The following is a 13,513-nucleotide window of genomic DNA, read 5'->3' as shown; positions in this document are numbered from 1 at the left end:
CAGTAACTATTCTAACAATTTAATAATTTACATTTCTTACAGAATATAATGAATATTCCTTATTCCATAATAATAAGGAATAATTTTACCCCAGTATGATTACACTACAAGTCATTTTAGAAATTCTAGTGGGTCCATCTTTTTGGTTCCTGAATCTACTTTAGTCTCCAATCTGTCACTCAGATTTAAATGCACCTACTTACTGTATGAGCCTTGCCCTGATCTGAGCAGATAACACCACCCTTCCAAATCAGTGTAATCCTCCAGCCAATACAGATTGTTACTCACATTTAATGGAGACAGAAACTACCAGTATTCAAAAGTTACCAATTAAAAAAAAAACAAAATAATTATATATTTGCATCGCCATTAGAACCATTCCAATTGCTGGTGAAGCCTCAGTACTTGGAAGCACATGATAAAATTGGCAGTAGTCAGCATGATTTTTCTCAAAGGAAAACCTCGCCCGAGAAATCTGTTGGAATTCTTTGAAGAAATAACACGCAGGATAGACAAAGGAGAATCGGTTTGTGTTGTGCACTTGGATTTTCAGGCGGCCAATGACAAATGCCACCTAAGGCTGCTTAACAAGCAATAAGCCCATGGTATTACAGGAACGATTCTAGCATGGATAAAGCAAGCATTGGCTGATTGGCAGGAGGCAAAGAGTGGGAATAAAGGGAGCCTTTTCTGATTGGCTGCCGGTGACTAGTGTGTTCCACAGGGGGTCTACGTTGGGACTGATTCTTCTTACTTTATATGTCAACGATTTGGATGATGGAATTGATGGCTTTGTTGTAAAGTTTATATTTGATAAACTTGCCCCTCAGTGGAGGGGCGGGCAGGTAGTTTAGATTATGAAGACACGCAGTCCTCTTTTATTGTCATTTAATAATGCATGCGTTAAGAAATGATACAATATTTCCTTTTTGGAAATATTAAGTTTTGAGGAAGCATTAAGCTTTGAGGAAGTAGAGAGACTACAGGAGAACTTAGACAGATGAGAATGGGCAAAGAAATGGCAGATGGAATACAGCGTTGGGAAGTGTACAGTCATGCACTTTGGTAGAAGAAATGAAAGGGTTGACTATTTTCTAAATGGAGAGAAAATACAAAAAAAAACAGATGCAAAGGGACTTGGGAGTCCTTGTGCAGGATTCTCTAAAGGTTTATTTGCAGTTGAGCCTGGTGAGGAATGTTAGCATTCATTTCAAGAGGACTAGAATATAAAAGCAAAGATATAATGCTGAGACTTTATAAAAGACTGGTGAGGCCTCACTTGCAGTATTGTGAACAGTTTTGGGTCCCTTATCTTAGAAAGGATGTGCTGAAACTGGAGAGGGTTCAAATGAGGTTCACAAAAATGATTCCAGGATTGAATGGCTTGTCATTTGAAGAACGTTTGATGGCTCTGGGTCTGTATTCATTAGAATTCAAAAGAATGCAGGGTGACCTCATTGAAACCTATCAAATGCTGAAAGGCTTTGATGGAGTGGATGTGGAGGGGATGTTTCCTATGGTGGGAGAGTCTAAGACCAGAGGACACAGCCTCAGAATAGATAGATGCCCTTTTAGAATGGAGATGAGGAGGAATTTCTTTAGCCAGAGAGTAGTGAATCTGTGGAATTCTTTGCCAAAGGCAGTTGTGGAGGCCAAGTGTTTATGAACATTTAAGACAGAGTTTGATAGATTGTTGATAACAGATAATGGCCTGGTCAGCAACAGTCTCCTGCCCAATTAAGCAATATAGTGTCCCAAATAAAGAAAGGGAATCCCAGCTATATTTTTTTTATTAGTTTTTGCTCTTTTATTCCAATTAACCAGAATCCACTGTATACACTTTTATCACCTTCGCATTTATTTACAACTTACCTCCTTCGTAATTTGCTACTACATAAGATGTGTACAAAAATTTTACCATTTCATTGCAAGTGGTTTAAAATGCTGCAGAAATCAAGTACAGGATTCTATAACCTTTATATTACATTCTGTCATCAGGAAATTTCCTGCAATTAAATCCTAAAGGCAGGATTGGACTCAAAATGTCAACTGTGTCTTTGCCGACTGACCCATTGAGTTCATCTAGCAGTTTGTTATTTGCAACACTTTTAAGGAACTTGGAGAAACGAGACTGACAATGGAATGAAAAACTCCTTATTATGCAAGGTCAGGCTTCAATTCACAGGAAGCAGGTAAATGAATCTCTCTGCTTAAATAAATATTTCAATGATGCCCAAATAACAACCAAATCAGGATATTAATTGCATAACTAATTTAGCCACCCATTCCCAGATCAGATAAACCATATCACAAGCTCACTCTCCTCTACTGAAGCCACTCATTGCCCCACAGTCATCATGAAGAGTAATAATGGCCCCTATGTTTGTCTTCTCTGATTAACTTTAGTCTCCAATTCCCTGACAGTTCTGAGCTCTGAATGACCTCTTTAATGAAGTATAGGAGTCCTCGTAAAGACTGAACTCCACTCTTTTCCAAGGCTGGGTTAAGTACTTAAATCGTAACATGCAGAATTTGTGGGGTGTTTTTGTGGTAACATGACATGTACTAACCCCGCTGAACATGACCGTTGGCAATGCATTTCAGATGATCCACAGATCTGCTCAAAAATCGGCCTTCCTAGAAATGAAGAGAAAGCAGAAACTGAAACCATGGCTCTCATCTGACTTTAAAACCACAAGAACTACTATGAAATATTCAAGTACTAATATTTCATTAGATCATTATCAAAATAGAAATGCTAAGCAAAGTATAAATGCTGACTATTTAAAGCCCTCAAATTACAATATTAAACTCCAGCATACTTTCAAAACCACATATTAAAGCACGAGTTGTATCAAAATCAATCTGCACTTATTTTCTTTTTTTTTGGCGTGTGCCTGTGTGCGAGTCTGTGCATCTGCGTGTGCGTGCGTGTCTGTGCGTGTGTGTCTGCGTATCCGTGCATGCATCTGTGATGATGTCTTTTTCATGGCTCTTACAAGGCGCGGAGCGAGAGAGAGACTGTGTGGCGCGCTACTCCTCACAGAGACATTTTCGCAGTATTTTCCCTTTATTTTACGAGGTCGAGTTGCGACCTCGACACTCAACCCGGCACGGATGGAAAGCGTACTCGGGAGTGGACCCGACTAGTTTCGAACCTGGGAACCTCCGCTCCCAGGTCCAGTGCTGATGTCGTTGCGCCACCAGCCAGCTCCTGCACTTATTTCCTTTAATGAAAAAAATGTCACAAATCATCTCATATCACTCTGAACCACAGGAGGAGGTGCAGGGAGTAGAATTGATAGTTTAATGAGTGAATGTCTCAAAGTAGGAGATTTCTGGAAATATTCCGATTCTTAGTGTACACTTAATGACACAGCAAAGGAAGAGGACTTAGAATGACAATAATTGCACAAGAAATTAGAGCTGAAGGAATGTGAACATCCAAGTTTTCAGATCTAACAGATTTGGAGAGCAGGTATTGTTAAGGTTAACTAGGATTCAAGAGTAGAGCACAAGGATATCGGTGATTGGTTGGCAGGACAAGATAAAAGCAAAGTTTTATATGAATTGGTGCTGAAGCATCATGGAATGTGGAAGGCTAGCTAAGATTTGGCAAAGCAGATATATAAACATATGACTTCCAGGATGGAAGGAAGGAGCATTGGTGATGAATGAAAATGGGTTTTGAAGTTCTGCTCAAAGGAGGGGACAGATTTTAAATAATTTAGTTAAACTAGAGGGCAGCCAAAAAGAGAAATGGAATTTATCTAGGAATTGGAATTTAGCAAGCGGAATGGTATTGGTGTTCCTATTGTCTAAAGAAAACAAAACTTTCATGAGTGAAACTCATAACTACTTATAATGTTTTGTTCATGGAAAGGTGAGGTAGAACTGTCAGGTCCTACATAGTCATGCAGAAAGACTATTAGTAAGTCCAACACCAAAGTTGTGACTGGAATTCACAAAGTTGTGAATTCTGCATTAAGGTTCCAGAACAATCAATACATCAGCATAGATTACTTACTTTGCATTTTCAGCCTGCAAAATTGTTCTTAGATATCAGCTAGAACTCTAATACTTGTGCTTACAGGAAGTACATGGAGGCTTTGGAGAGGGCGCAGAACAGGTTTACCAGGATGTTGCCAGGACTAGAATGTATTTACAATAAGAGGATGGACAAACTTAGATTGTTTTCTTTGGAGCATCACAGGCAAGAGGGGAGACCCAATACAAGTATGTAGAATTGTGAGAGGTATAAATTAAATACATGGCCAGTCCTCTTTCACCCCCCCCCCCCCCAGTGGGTATTGCCAAATACTACAGGGGTCAAGTTTAAAGGTTTACAAGGCATGACTTTTTTGATTTACAAAGAGAATGTCAAGGAAGCGGTAGAAGTAAATACTACTATAATGTTAAAGAAGCATTTAGACGGGCAGGGAAGAGGAGGAGACAGGTGGGATTAGTTAAAAGTGGCAATATCAGCACAGTCATTTAGGGCCAAGAGACTCATTCCAGTGTTCTTGCTCTATGCAATTAGGTTTAAACATTGAATCAATCAATTGCCATTGGATTCATTCAAAAATGTATATTTCCAATCCAGTTAATGTGGTAAAAAAAAAATAAAATGGCATCAGTACAGGATACTTATGTGTAACTTCTAAAATTTTATTTAGAGATGCAGCACAGAACGGATATTTCTGGCTTAACTAGCCGCACTGCCCGGCATCCCACCTATTTAACAATTTACAATGACCAATTAACCTACTAACTGCTACATCCATAATCTGTGGGAGGAAACCAGAGCACCCGCAGAATAGACAAACCCTTTACAGATGCCGCAAGAATTGAATCCCAAATGCCAGAATGCCCTGAGTTGCAGTAGCATCACACTAACTATTATACTGTGGTTACAAAACTCATCCATATGGAAGATCATTAATCCCAGTTGTCAACAAAATCACAGGCTAAGTTGGGAATTTATGAACACGCACCTTTAACTACGAGCTTTCAGGCAGTCAATAATTTCAGTGAAACATGGAAGTTACTTTTAAAATTAAATCTAAAGAGTTTTTATTTATTCTAGTTACCTCTGGATCTTTGTTCCATTGCACTACATATTCCCAACAGCAATGTGCATGAAGAACATCAGATTCCAGACTGTATGGAAATCGCTCATAGGTCAACTGGAGAAACTCTGAAAGAAGAGAAAACATTAAATGAGACCATCCGTAACTGTACAAATATTTGCCGATGACACTAAGCTGGGAGGCAGTGTGAAATGTGAGGAGGATGTTATGAGAATGCAGGGTGACTTGGACAGGCTGGGTGAGTGGGCAGATGCATGGCAGGTGCAGTTTAATGTGGATAAATGTGAGGTTATCCACTTTGGTGGTAAGAACGGGAAGGCAGATTATTATCTAAATGGAGTCAAGTTAGGAAAAGGGGAAGCACAACAAGATCTAGGTGTTATTGTACATCAGTCACTGAAAGCAAGCATGCAAGTACAGCAGGCAGTGAAAAAAGCTAATGGCATGCTGGCCTTCATAACAAGGGGAATTGAGTATAAGAGCAAAGAGGTCCTTCTGCAGCTGTACAGGGCCCTGGTGAGACCACACCTGGAGTTCTGTGTGCAGTTTTGGTCTCCAAATTTGAGGAAGGACATTCTTGCTATTGAGGGAGTGCAGTGTAAGTTCACAAGGTTAATTCCCGGGATGGCGGGACTGTCATATGTCGAAAGATTGGAGCAACTGGGCTTGTATACTCTGGAATTTAGAAGGCTGAGAGGGGATCTTATTGAAACATGTAAGATTATTAAGGGATTGGACACGCTGCAGGCAGGAAGCATGTTCCCGCTGATGGGTGAGTCCAGAACCAGAGGCCACAGTTTAAGAATTAGGGGTAGGCCATTTAGAACGGAGTTGAGGAAAAACTTTTTCACCCACAGAGTGGTGGATATATGGAATGCTCTGCCCCAGAAGGCTGTGGAGGCCAAGTCTCTGGATGCTTTCAAAAAAGAGAGAGATAGAGCTCTTAAAGTTAGTGGAATCAAAGGTTATGGGGATAAGGTAGGAACTGGATACTGACAGTGGATGATCAGCCATGATCACAGTGAATGGCAGTGCTGGCTCGAGGGGCCGAATGGCCTACTCCTGCACCTATTGTCTATTGTCTATTAAATATCCACCTCCATTTCCATCAGCACATCTCCATAACTCCATCTCTTCCATATATCAGAACCACACCATAAACCAAACCCCAGAATGGAAACAAACATGCAGATCAAAATGCAACAGGTATGCTAATCTCCAGAACCCATATGCCTAGACTTTTTACAGTGAAAAAGTGAAGTACTATCTTCAGGCTGCTCTTACGTAATATCTGTTCCAAGCCGAGCTCTCTGCACTTCTCATAGAAGAGAATGTCATGTTCTTCTTCCACTGGCTCTTCTGCACTTCCCAATCTTCCGGTCTGATGCGCCTGTTTCAGAATACTTGGAGTAAGATCCAGTTTGAATATCCATTTTGCCACACCGTCAGCAACAACCCCTAGGGTATATGTACAGATACAGATAATTAAGTACAGTAGGTTATAACACGAGAAATTCTGCAAATGCTGGAAATCCAAAGCAGCACACACAAAATGCTGGAGGAACTCAGCAGGTCAGGCAGCATCAGTCCTGAAGAAGGGTCTCACCCAAAACGTCGACTGTCTGTTCATTGCCATGGATGCTGTCTGGCCAGCATTTTGTGTGTGTTACATTAAGTTAAAGCTTATTTTACATACAAAGTACTTGTTAATTCTGGCCTGAGATGACATGCAGACCAGTAACAGTAGATTAGAAGGGCAAATATGCAGTTAGGGTATGTGGGAATTTAATAGGGCAATAACAACAAGGATTTCAATACACGCACATTAACTAAGACAAAGATACCGCAAAAGGAATGTATGTTTAGGAGTACGTTGAGTCGGATATATTCAAGGACATTTTATTTTTAAAAATATCTTTTGGCAAACCCTAAAGGAGAAGGGTCATTCGTAATTAGGTCTAGGGATAACTGCTGGAATAAATGGTCATTTGGATGGTGATAATAATTCAGTTATATCTAGCATAATTATTAAAATAGACAGTGAGCTAGGGCCTTTCTCTTTGGTGCGAAGGATGAGCAGTCACTTGATCGGAGGTGTACAAGGTAACAAAAGGCATAGATCCAGTGGATACCCAAAGACAATTTTCCCAGGGCAAAAATGACTAATACAAGAGTGCACAATTTTAAGTTGATTATAGGAAAGTATAGGGAGAGTGTCAAAGGCAAGTTCAACTACACAGATAGTGGTGAGTGCGTGAAATGCACTGCCAAGGGTGTTGGTAGAGGCAGATACATTAGGGGCATTTAAGAAGCATTTGGATAGACATATAGATGATCGAAAAAGAGAGGGCTACATAGGAGAGGAATTGATCCTAGAGTAAAAGGCTTGTAAGGCATTGTCAGCCAAAGGGCCAGACATATAATGTTCTATGTTTTATGTAGAATTATAGGAAAAAAAGAATTAAAATTCTAAATTTGGGCAAGGCCAAACTCAATTTGGTTGAGATGTAATGTAACAAAAGTTGACTGGAAATGGCTGCATGAAGTGAAGTTGGTACACAGCAGTGGAATGTATTAAAACAGGGGCTCGCAACCTTTTTTATGCCATGGACCCTATGTTTGGAAATATAAGACACGAGTATGGCTCTAAATTAGTATCTTGTATTTGATTTCACAAAAGATATTGTTGTTAAAGAGGAATAGTATGAACTATTAAAAATGACATTAAGAAATTTTGCATCTTTACAATAGGATAAATTGCCAGACTCAGGTAAAGTGTTTCTCAACCCTTGAAATGGTGGCAAGAAATTGCAGCAGCTCTCTCATATTCTTATCCTCTTTGCCTACAGGCATGAACTACAAGCTGATTATCAGCTACAGTTGTTTAACATTAAAGGATAAATGGAATAGTTAAATATCTGGTAACCTATATCCATAATATACTAACTATCTGCAGAAGTCTCTCATGTACAGTATAAAAGTTAGTGTTCAGTGGGTCTGTCAGAAGTCATTAACCTGCCGGTGGATTTGGAGTATTTTGTGATGATAGTGGTGGTGCACCTGCAATGCTCAGAAGAGTCCACCACAAGTAACTCATTTTTATAGTTTCATAGGATTGGGTCACTCCTGCACAGTACACAGTACAAGCGGCTTTACACTGGGGATTTGATGTCCTGGTCTTCAAATATTCTTTATATGACCAACTGCTGCACTCGCATACTTAGGTGATGGCAAATTTCATCACCAGTGACTGCTTCTTCGAGATGTGCTCCAAGATATGGGAAAAGGACTCACCTTTTCCAGGATCACATTATGGACCTATGTTGTTGGAGACTGCTGTGCAGTGGGAACAGCTTGGTTGAGAACTTTAATTTCGCCAATAGAAACATAGAAAACCTACAGCACAATACAGGCCCTTTGGCCTACAATGCCGTGCCAAGAATGTACTTACTTTAAAAATAGCCGTCTATTTTTCTAAGCTCCATGCACCTATCCAGGAGTCTGTTTAAAGACCCAATTGTATCCATCTCTACCACAGTTGGCAGCAGCCCATTCCACACACTTACCACTCTCTGCATAAAAAACTTAACTGCTGACATCCCCTCTGTACCTCCTCCCAAGCATCTTAAAACTGTGCTCTCTCGTGTTAGCTATTTCAGCCCTGGGAAAAAAGCTTCTGACTATCCACACGATCAATGCCTCTCATCATCTTATACACCTCTATCAGGTCACCTCTCATCCTCCGTTGCTCCAAGGAGAAAAGGCCGAGTTCCCTCAACCTACTCTCGTAAAGCAGGCTCCCCAATTCAGGCAACATCCCTGTAAATCTCCTCTGCACCCTTTCTATCGTTTCCACATTCTTCCTGTAGTGAGGTTACTCCAAGTGGGGTCTGACCAGGGTCCTATATAGCTATAATATTACCTCTCGGCTCTTAAACTCAATCCCACAGTTGATGAAGGCCAATGCTCCGTACGCCTTCTTAACCACAGAGTCAACTTGCGCAGCTGCTTAGAGTGTCCTATGGACACGGACCCCAAGATCCCTCTGATCCTCCACACTGCCAAGAGTTTTACCATTAATACTATATTCTGCCATCATATTTGACCTACCAAAATGTTTAATTCATGGCTCTTTTTCCTCATATGCAACAGGAAATGAGTCAACAACATGGACCTTTGCCTTCCAGAATACAGACACACATGAACATTTCAGTACTACCACTCAATGACAGAAGTTAATGACAATTGAATTTGACCTGCAGCTTAGCAGAAACTTTGCTGGAGCTAAGTTGCAGTACTGCAGTGAGAAAGACTGAGGAAGATAGAACTCCATTGATGTGGCTTAACAGTTTTCAATTGACTAGTGGTCTTTGGATTCCTTGTTAACAAATAATTTTCTGATAAACTAGGTTAACTGAATAAAATGAAATGCAAGAGTGAGGTTCAGAATTTAAAAATGTGCTGAGGAGAATTTCCTCAGAATATCACATTTTTTGAACTGACACCCAGAGAACTGAAAATCTTCAGTCAATGAGTGCACTCAAGGAAGAGATACATGGATTATTATGCACTAGAGAAATAAAATAATTTGGGGAGAGAACTAGAAATTGTAGAAGTTTAACCATTATTTTCCTTTTTAAGGGTGGAGCAGGCATTATGGACTATATGACTTGTCCTTGCTCCTGTAAGCAGAAATGAGTTTAAGAAAAGAATTATTATAAATATTTGATTTTGTTTGGAAATAAACATTAGAGTAATGAGGTTACAAACATAATTACAATACTGACAATCCAAATGGCAGGAAAGTACAGTAATAAAAAAGCCAAACTGCATCAAGGCACACTAATTGAAAAATATACTAAGAAAACAAACAACTGTAATTTTTGCAGCAGTGTAGAATGGCTTAGAGAACATACGTACACAAAAATCCAACCTGACTTGAAAGGACTAAGGAAGGAAATGGGAGAATATTTCCATGATCTATGCTCGTGGAGACAATCCTACAAGTTTGCTTCAGCTTAGTGGTATTATTACAGTACCTGAACCACCATCATCATGCACTAACTTTTATTCTTCTGCTTCTCAAAACAATCGAATAAACAATTAGGGCAATATTGCCATTGCCAGAACAAGGTGCTCCCACAACCTTAGGAAGATTTTTGAACACAGTTTGTGGACCCTCCCTGAAAAAAGCTTTATAACCACATGCAAGTTAAGAAGATTCTTACCTCGACCACCCTCCAAAAGTTTTTTAACAGAAAAACGGGAAAGTAGCTCAGAATGGCAGCAGGGTGGTTTATTCCCTTTGCTCAGCAAAAGTGTTTGGAGAACCAGGCAATCTTCAAGCTGTCTCAGCAGTGTATTCCAGTGTTCCACATCAAGAGACAATGCTTCCCAAGAATCAGTCATTCCATCTGAACCTTCAATTTCTTCTCGCTAGAAAACCAAGAAAAATAAAGTCTCATCTAGGTTAGCATAAAACAGGAAAAGAAAAAAAATAAGTAACTACCTCTAAGAAAAGGGGAAAGAAGAATCACTGCAGCCCACTGAATGTGCAGTCCTTTAATGAGAAGTATCAATTGTCCTTTCCCTAAAATCCAGTTACATGTATCCATCTGTTCAAGTTTCGGAAGTAATTTCCTTAACTTACTGTCAGAATTATATCCCACCGCTCTTACCCCACCCCCCACTGCAACGTTCTTCTTTCTTTAGATGCAGATTTACATATATATGATTTAATTTTCCCTCATTTGATCTCTGTTAAATCTAGATTCCTGACTGGACCATATCTAATGTAATTTGTCCAGGAGATGCCACTTGTTTCTATCTTTAATGACAATGGGCTAAATTTTAAAATCAGAAGTGAATGTAATTCGCACATTTAATATACTGAGGAATTCTGCAGATTAACCAGAGGACACCAAAAGAATTATGTGCTTAAATATTAGTACAAAGTCGCCAAGAGTAGTGCGAAACTGGAAGATTGGGAAAACTTCAAAAAGCAACAAAGAACTACTGAGCGAACAACAAAGAAAGGGAAGCCACACAAAATGCTAGTGGAACACAGCAGGCCAGGCAGCATCTATAGGAAGAGGTACAGTCGACATTTCAGGCCGAGACCCGGAAGCTAGATTATGAAAATAAACTAGCACAAAATATAAAACTGACAGTAAAAGTATTTATAATTATATAAAGCGGAAAGAAGTGGCTAAAGCGACCATAGGTCCCTTGGAGGATCGGAAGGGGGATTTGATATTGGGTGATGAAAAAATGGCTGAGGCTTTGAGTGACTATTTTGTGTCGGTCTTCATGGTGGAGGACATATCTAACACGTCAAAAAGAGATGTCATTGATGGGATGGGAGGCGAGGACCCCGATACAATATCTATCACTAAAGAGGTAGTGCTGAGCAAACCTGTGGGCCTGAAGATAGATAAATCACCTGGTCCTGATTGAATGCATCCTAGGGTACTGAAAGAAACGGCAGAAGTTATAGTAGAGGGTTTGGTGATAATTTACCAAAATTCTCTGGACTCTGAGCAGTTCCCGGTGGATTGGAAGATGGTAAATGTTATGCCACCGTTCAAAAAAGGATATAGGCAAAAGGCAGCTAACTATAGGCCAATTAGTTTAACATCTGTAATCCGGAAAATGCTTGAAGCTATCATTAAAGAAGAAAGAGCGAGGCAACTGGAAAGAAATGGACCCATCTGGCAGACGCAGCAAAGGCAGGTCCTATTTGTCAAATTCACTGGAGTTCTTTGAGGATATAACAAGCGCAGTGGATAGAATGGAACAGATGGATGTTATTTACTTGAATTTCCAGAAGGGGCTGCATAAAAGACTAATCCATAAGATAAGGATGCAGAGAGTTGGGGGTGATGTATTAGCATGGACAGAGGATTGGTTAACTAGTAGAAAGAAGAGCGTTGGCATACATGGGTGTTCCTCTGGTTGGCAATCACTGGTGAGCGATGTGCCGCAAAGGTCTGAGCTGGGCCCACAACTGTTCACAATATACATCAATGATCTGGAAGAGGGAACAGAGCGTAGTGTATCTAAGTTTGCTGATGATACTAAATTGAGTGGAAAAGCAAATTGGGCAGAAGATATTGAGAGTCTGCAGAGAGATTTAGATAGTTTAAGTGAGTGGGCAGGGGTCTGGCAGATAGAGTACAATGTTGGTAAATGCGAGGGCATCCACTTTGGAAGGAAAAATGGAAGACCAGATTATTATTTAAATGGTAAAGAATTACAGCATGCTGCTGTGTAGAGGGACTTGGGAGGGCTTGTGCATGAATCACAGAAGGTTGGTTTGCAGGTGCAGCAGGCTATCAAGAAGGCAAATGGAAAGGAAAGGTGATGTAACACAACGGTAAACATGCCTCTGTCCCAACTTTTGTTGAGTGTGTTGCAGCCATCAAATTCTAAATTTGTGTATGTTTACAAAATACAATTAAGTTGGTCAGTAAAACTATTGAAAATCTTTTCTTTGTACTTTTGTCAGTTAAATAAAGGTTCACGTGAATTAACATATCACAGATTTTTGTTTTTATTCCATTTTGGAAAATATCCCAACTCTTCTGGAAATGGAGTTTGTATTTAAGACCAGGTTGGATAGACTTTTGCATAGTAGGGGAATTAAGGGTTATGGGGAAAAGGCAGGTAGGTGGAGATGAGTCCATGGCCAGATCAGCCATGATCTTATTGAATGGCAGAGCAGGCTCAACAGGCCAGATGGCCTACTTTTGCTCCTATTTCTTATGTTCTTACATTACTACAATCAATATATATCCGTGTGGATCTGTTACAATGGTGAGCAATATTACTCACATCTTTCTCAGCCAGACTGTTTGTTACACCTATAGTTACACTTTTTCCAACAAGTGCAGCTAATAACGCAGCTCCAATATTCTCTGCTTGCGCACATGCGGTACGCATTTGCTGCCACCAAGGCGATACAGACTGAAGGTCCCATGAAACATCAATAGCACCTGTAGGAAGACAAGAAATTCAGTTTGGATTAAATGACACTTATAGCTCAGCAATAAGGATGCATTGCTAGGAATGAACGTACTAATAGAATCGGCACCTAAAGGGGTCAGTATAATACTAGAAATAGAGATGCATTCCCTACTATGCCAGGAATCTGGCATGATTTTCAGACCTCACTATTACAGTTGGAACCTGATGTGAATACAGCAATGAACTACCCAAGATTCTCAACTTATCAGGATGATTTCAAATAATTTTAACTCTGTAAACAATTCCAATGCTAACTATTTTCAATCACAAAATAATCAAATTAACACATTTTTTTAAAAATCTGTTTTTGTGTTATTTGGCAAAATTTATCACTGGATCATTGACTCCGACCCTTGTTGAATCATATCTGTCAACCATCACCTGAGTTGTGCAAGTAA

The 13,513-nt window shown here is 39.9% G+C and overlaps 1 protein-coding gene across 2 annotated transcripts in view; it reads right to left on the bottom strand.

Moving 5' to 3' along the window:
• rab3gap2 (RAB3 GTPase activating protein subunit 2 (non-catalytic)) overlaps positions 1-13,513 on the bottom strand; it is a 90,514-nt gene that overhangs the window by 16,433 nt on the left and 60,568 nt on the right. For both annotated transcript variants that reach the window (XM_072265076.1, XM_072265077.1), the window contains 5 exons: positions 12,924-13,084; positions 10,319-10,526; positions 6,375-6,548; positions 5,091-5,197; positions 2,571-2,637 (listed from right to left, as the gene is read on the bottom strand). In XM_072265076.1, coding sequence (XP_072121177.1) covers positions 2,571-2,637; positions 5,091-5,197; positions 6,375-6,548; positions 10,319-10,526; positions 12,924-13,084 — 717 coding nt within the window. The remainder of the gene's footprint in view (positions 1-2,570; positions 2,638-5,090; positions 5,198-6,374; positions 6,549-10,318; positions 10,527-12,923; positions 13,085-13,513) is intronic.

The sequence above is a fragment of the Mobula birostris genome, chromosome 8 (assembly GCF_030028105.1).
Source record: "Mobula birostris isolate sMobBir1 chromosome 8, sMobBir1.hap1, whole genome shotgun sequence".
Taxonomy (NCBI): domain Eukaryota; kingdom Metazoa; phylum Chordata; class Chondrichthyes; order Myliobatiformes; family Myliobatidae; genus Mobula; species Mobula birostris.
Note: the sequence above shows the minus strand (reverse complement) of the source record. Positions and strands in the feature narration are given on the sequence as shown.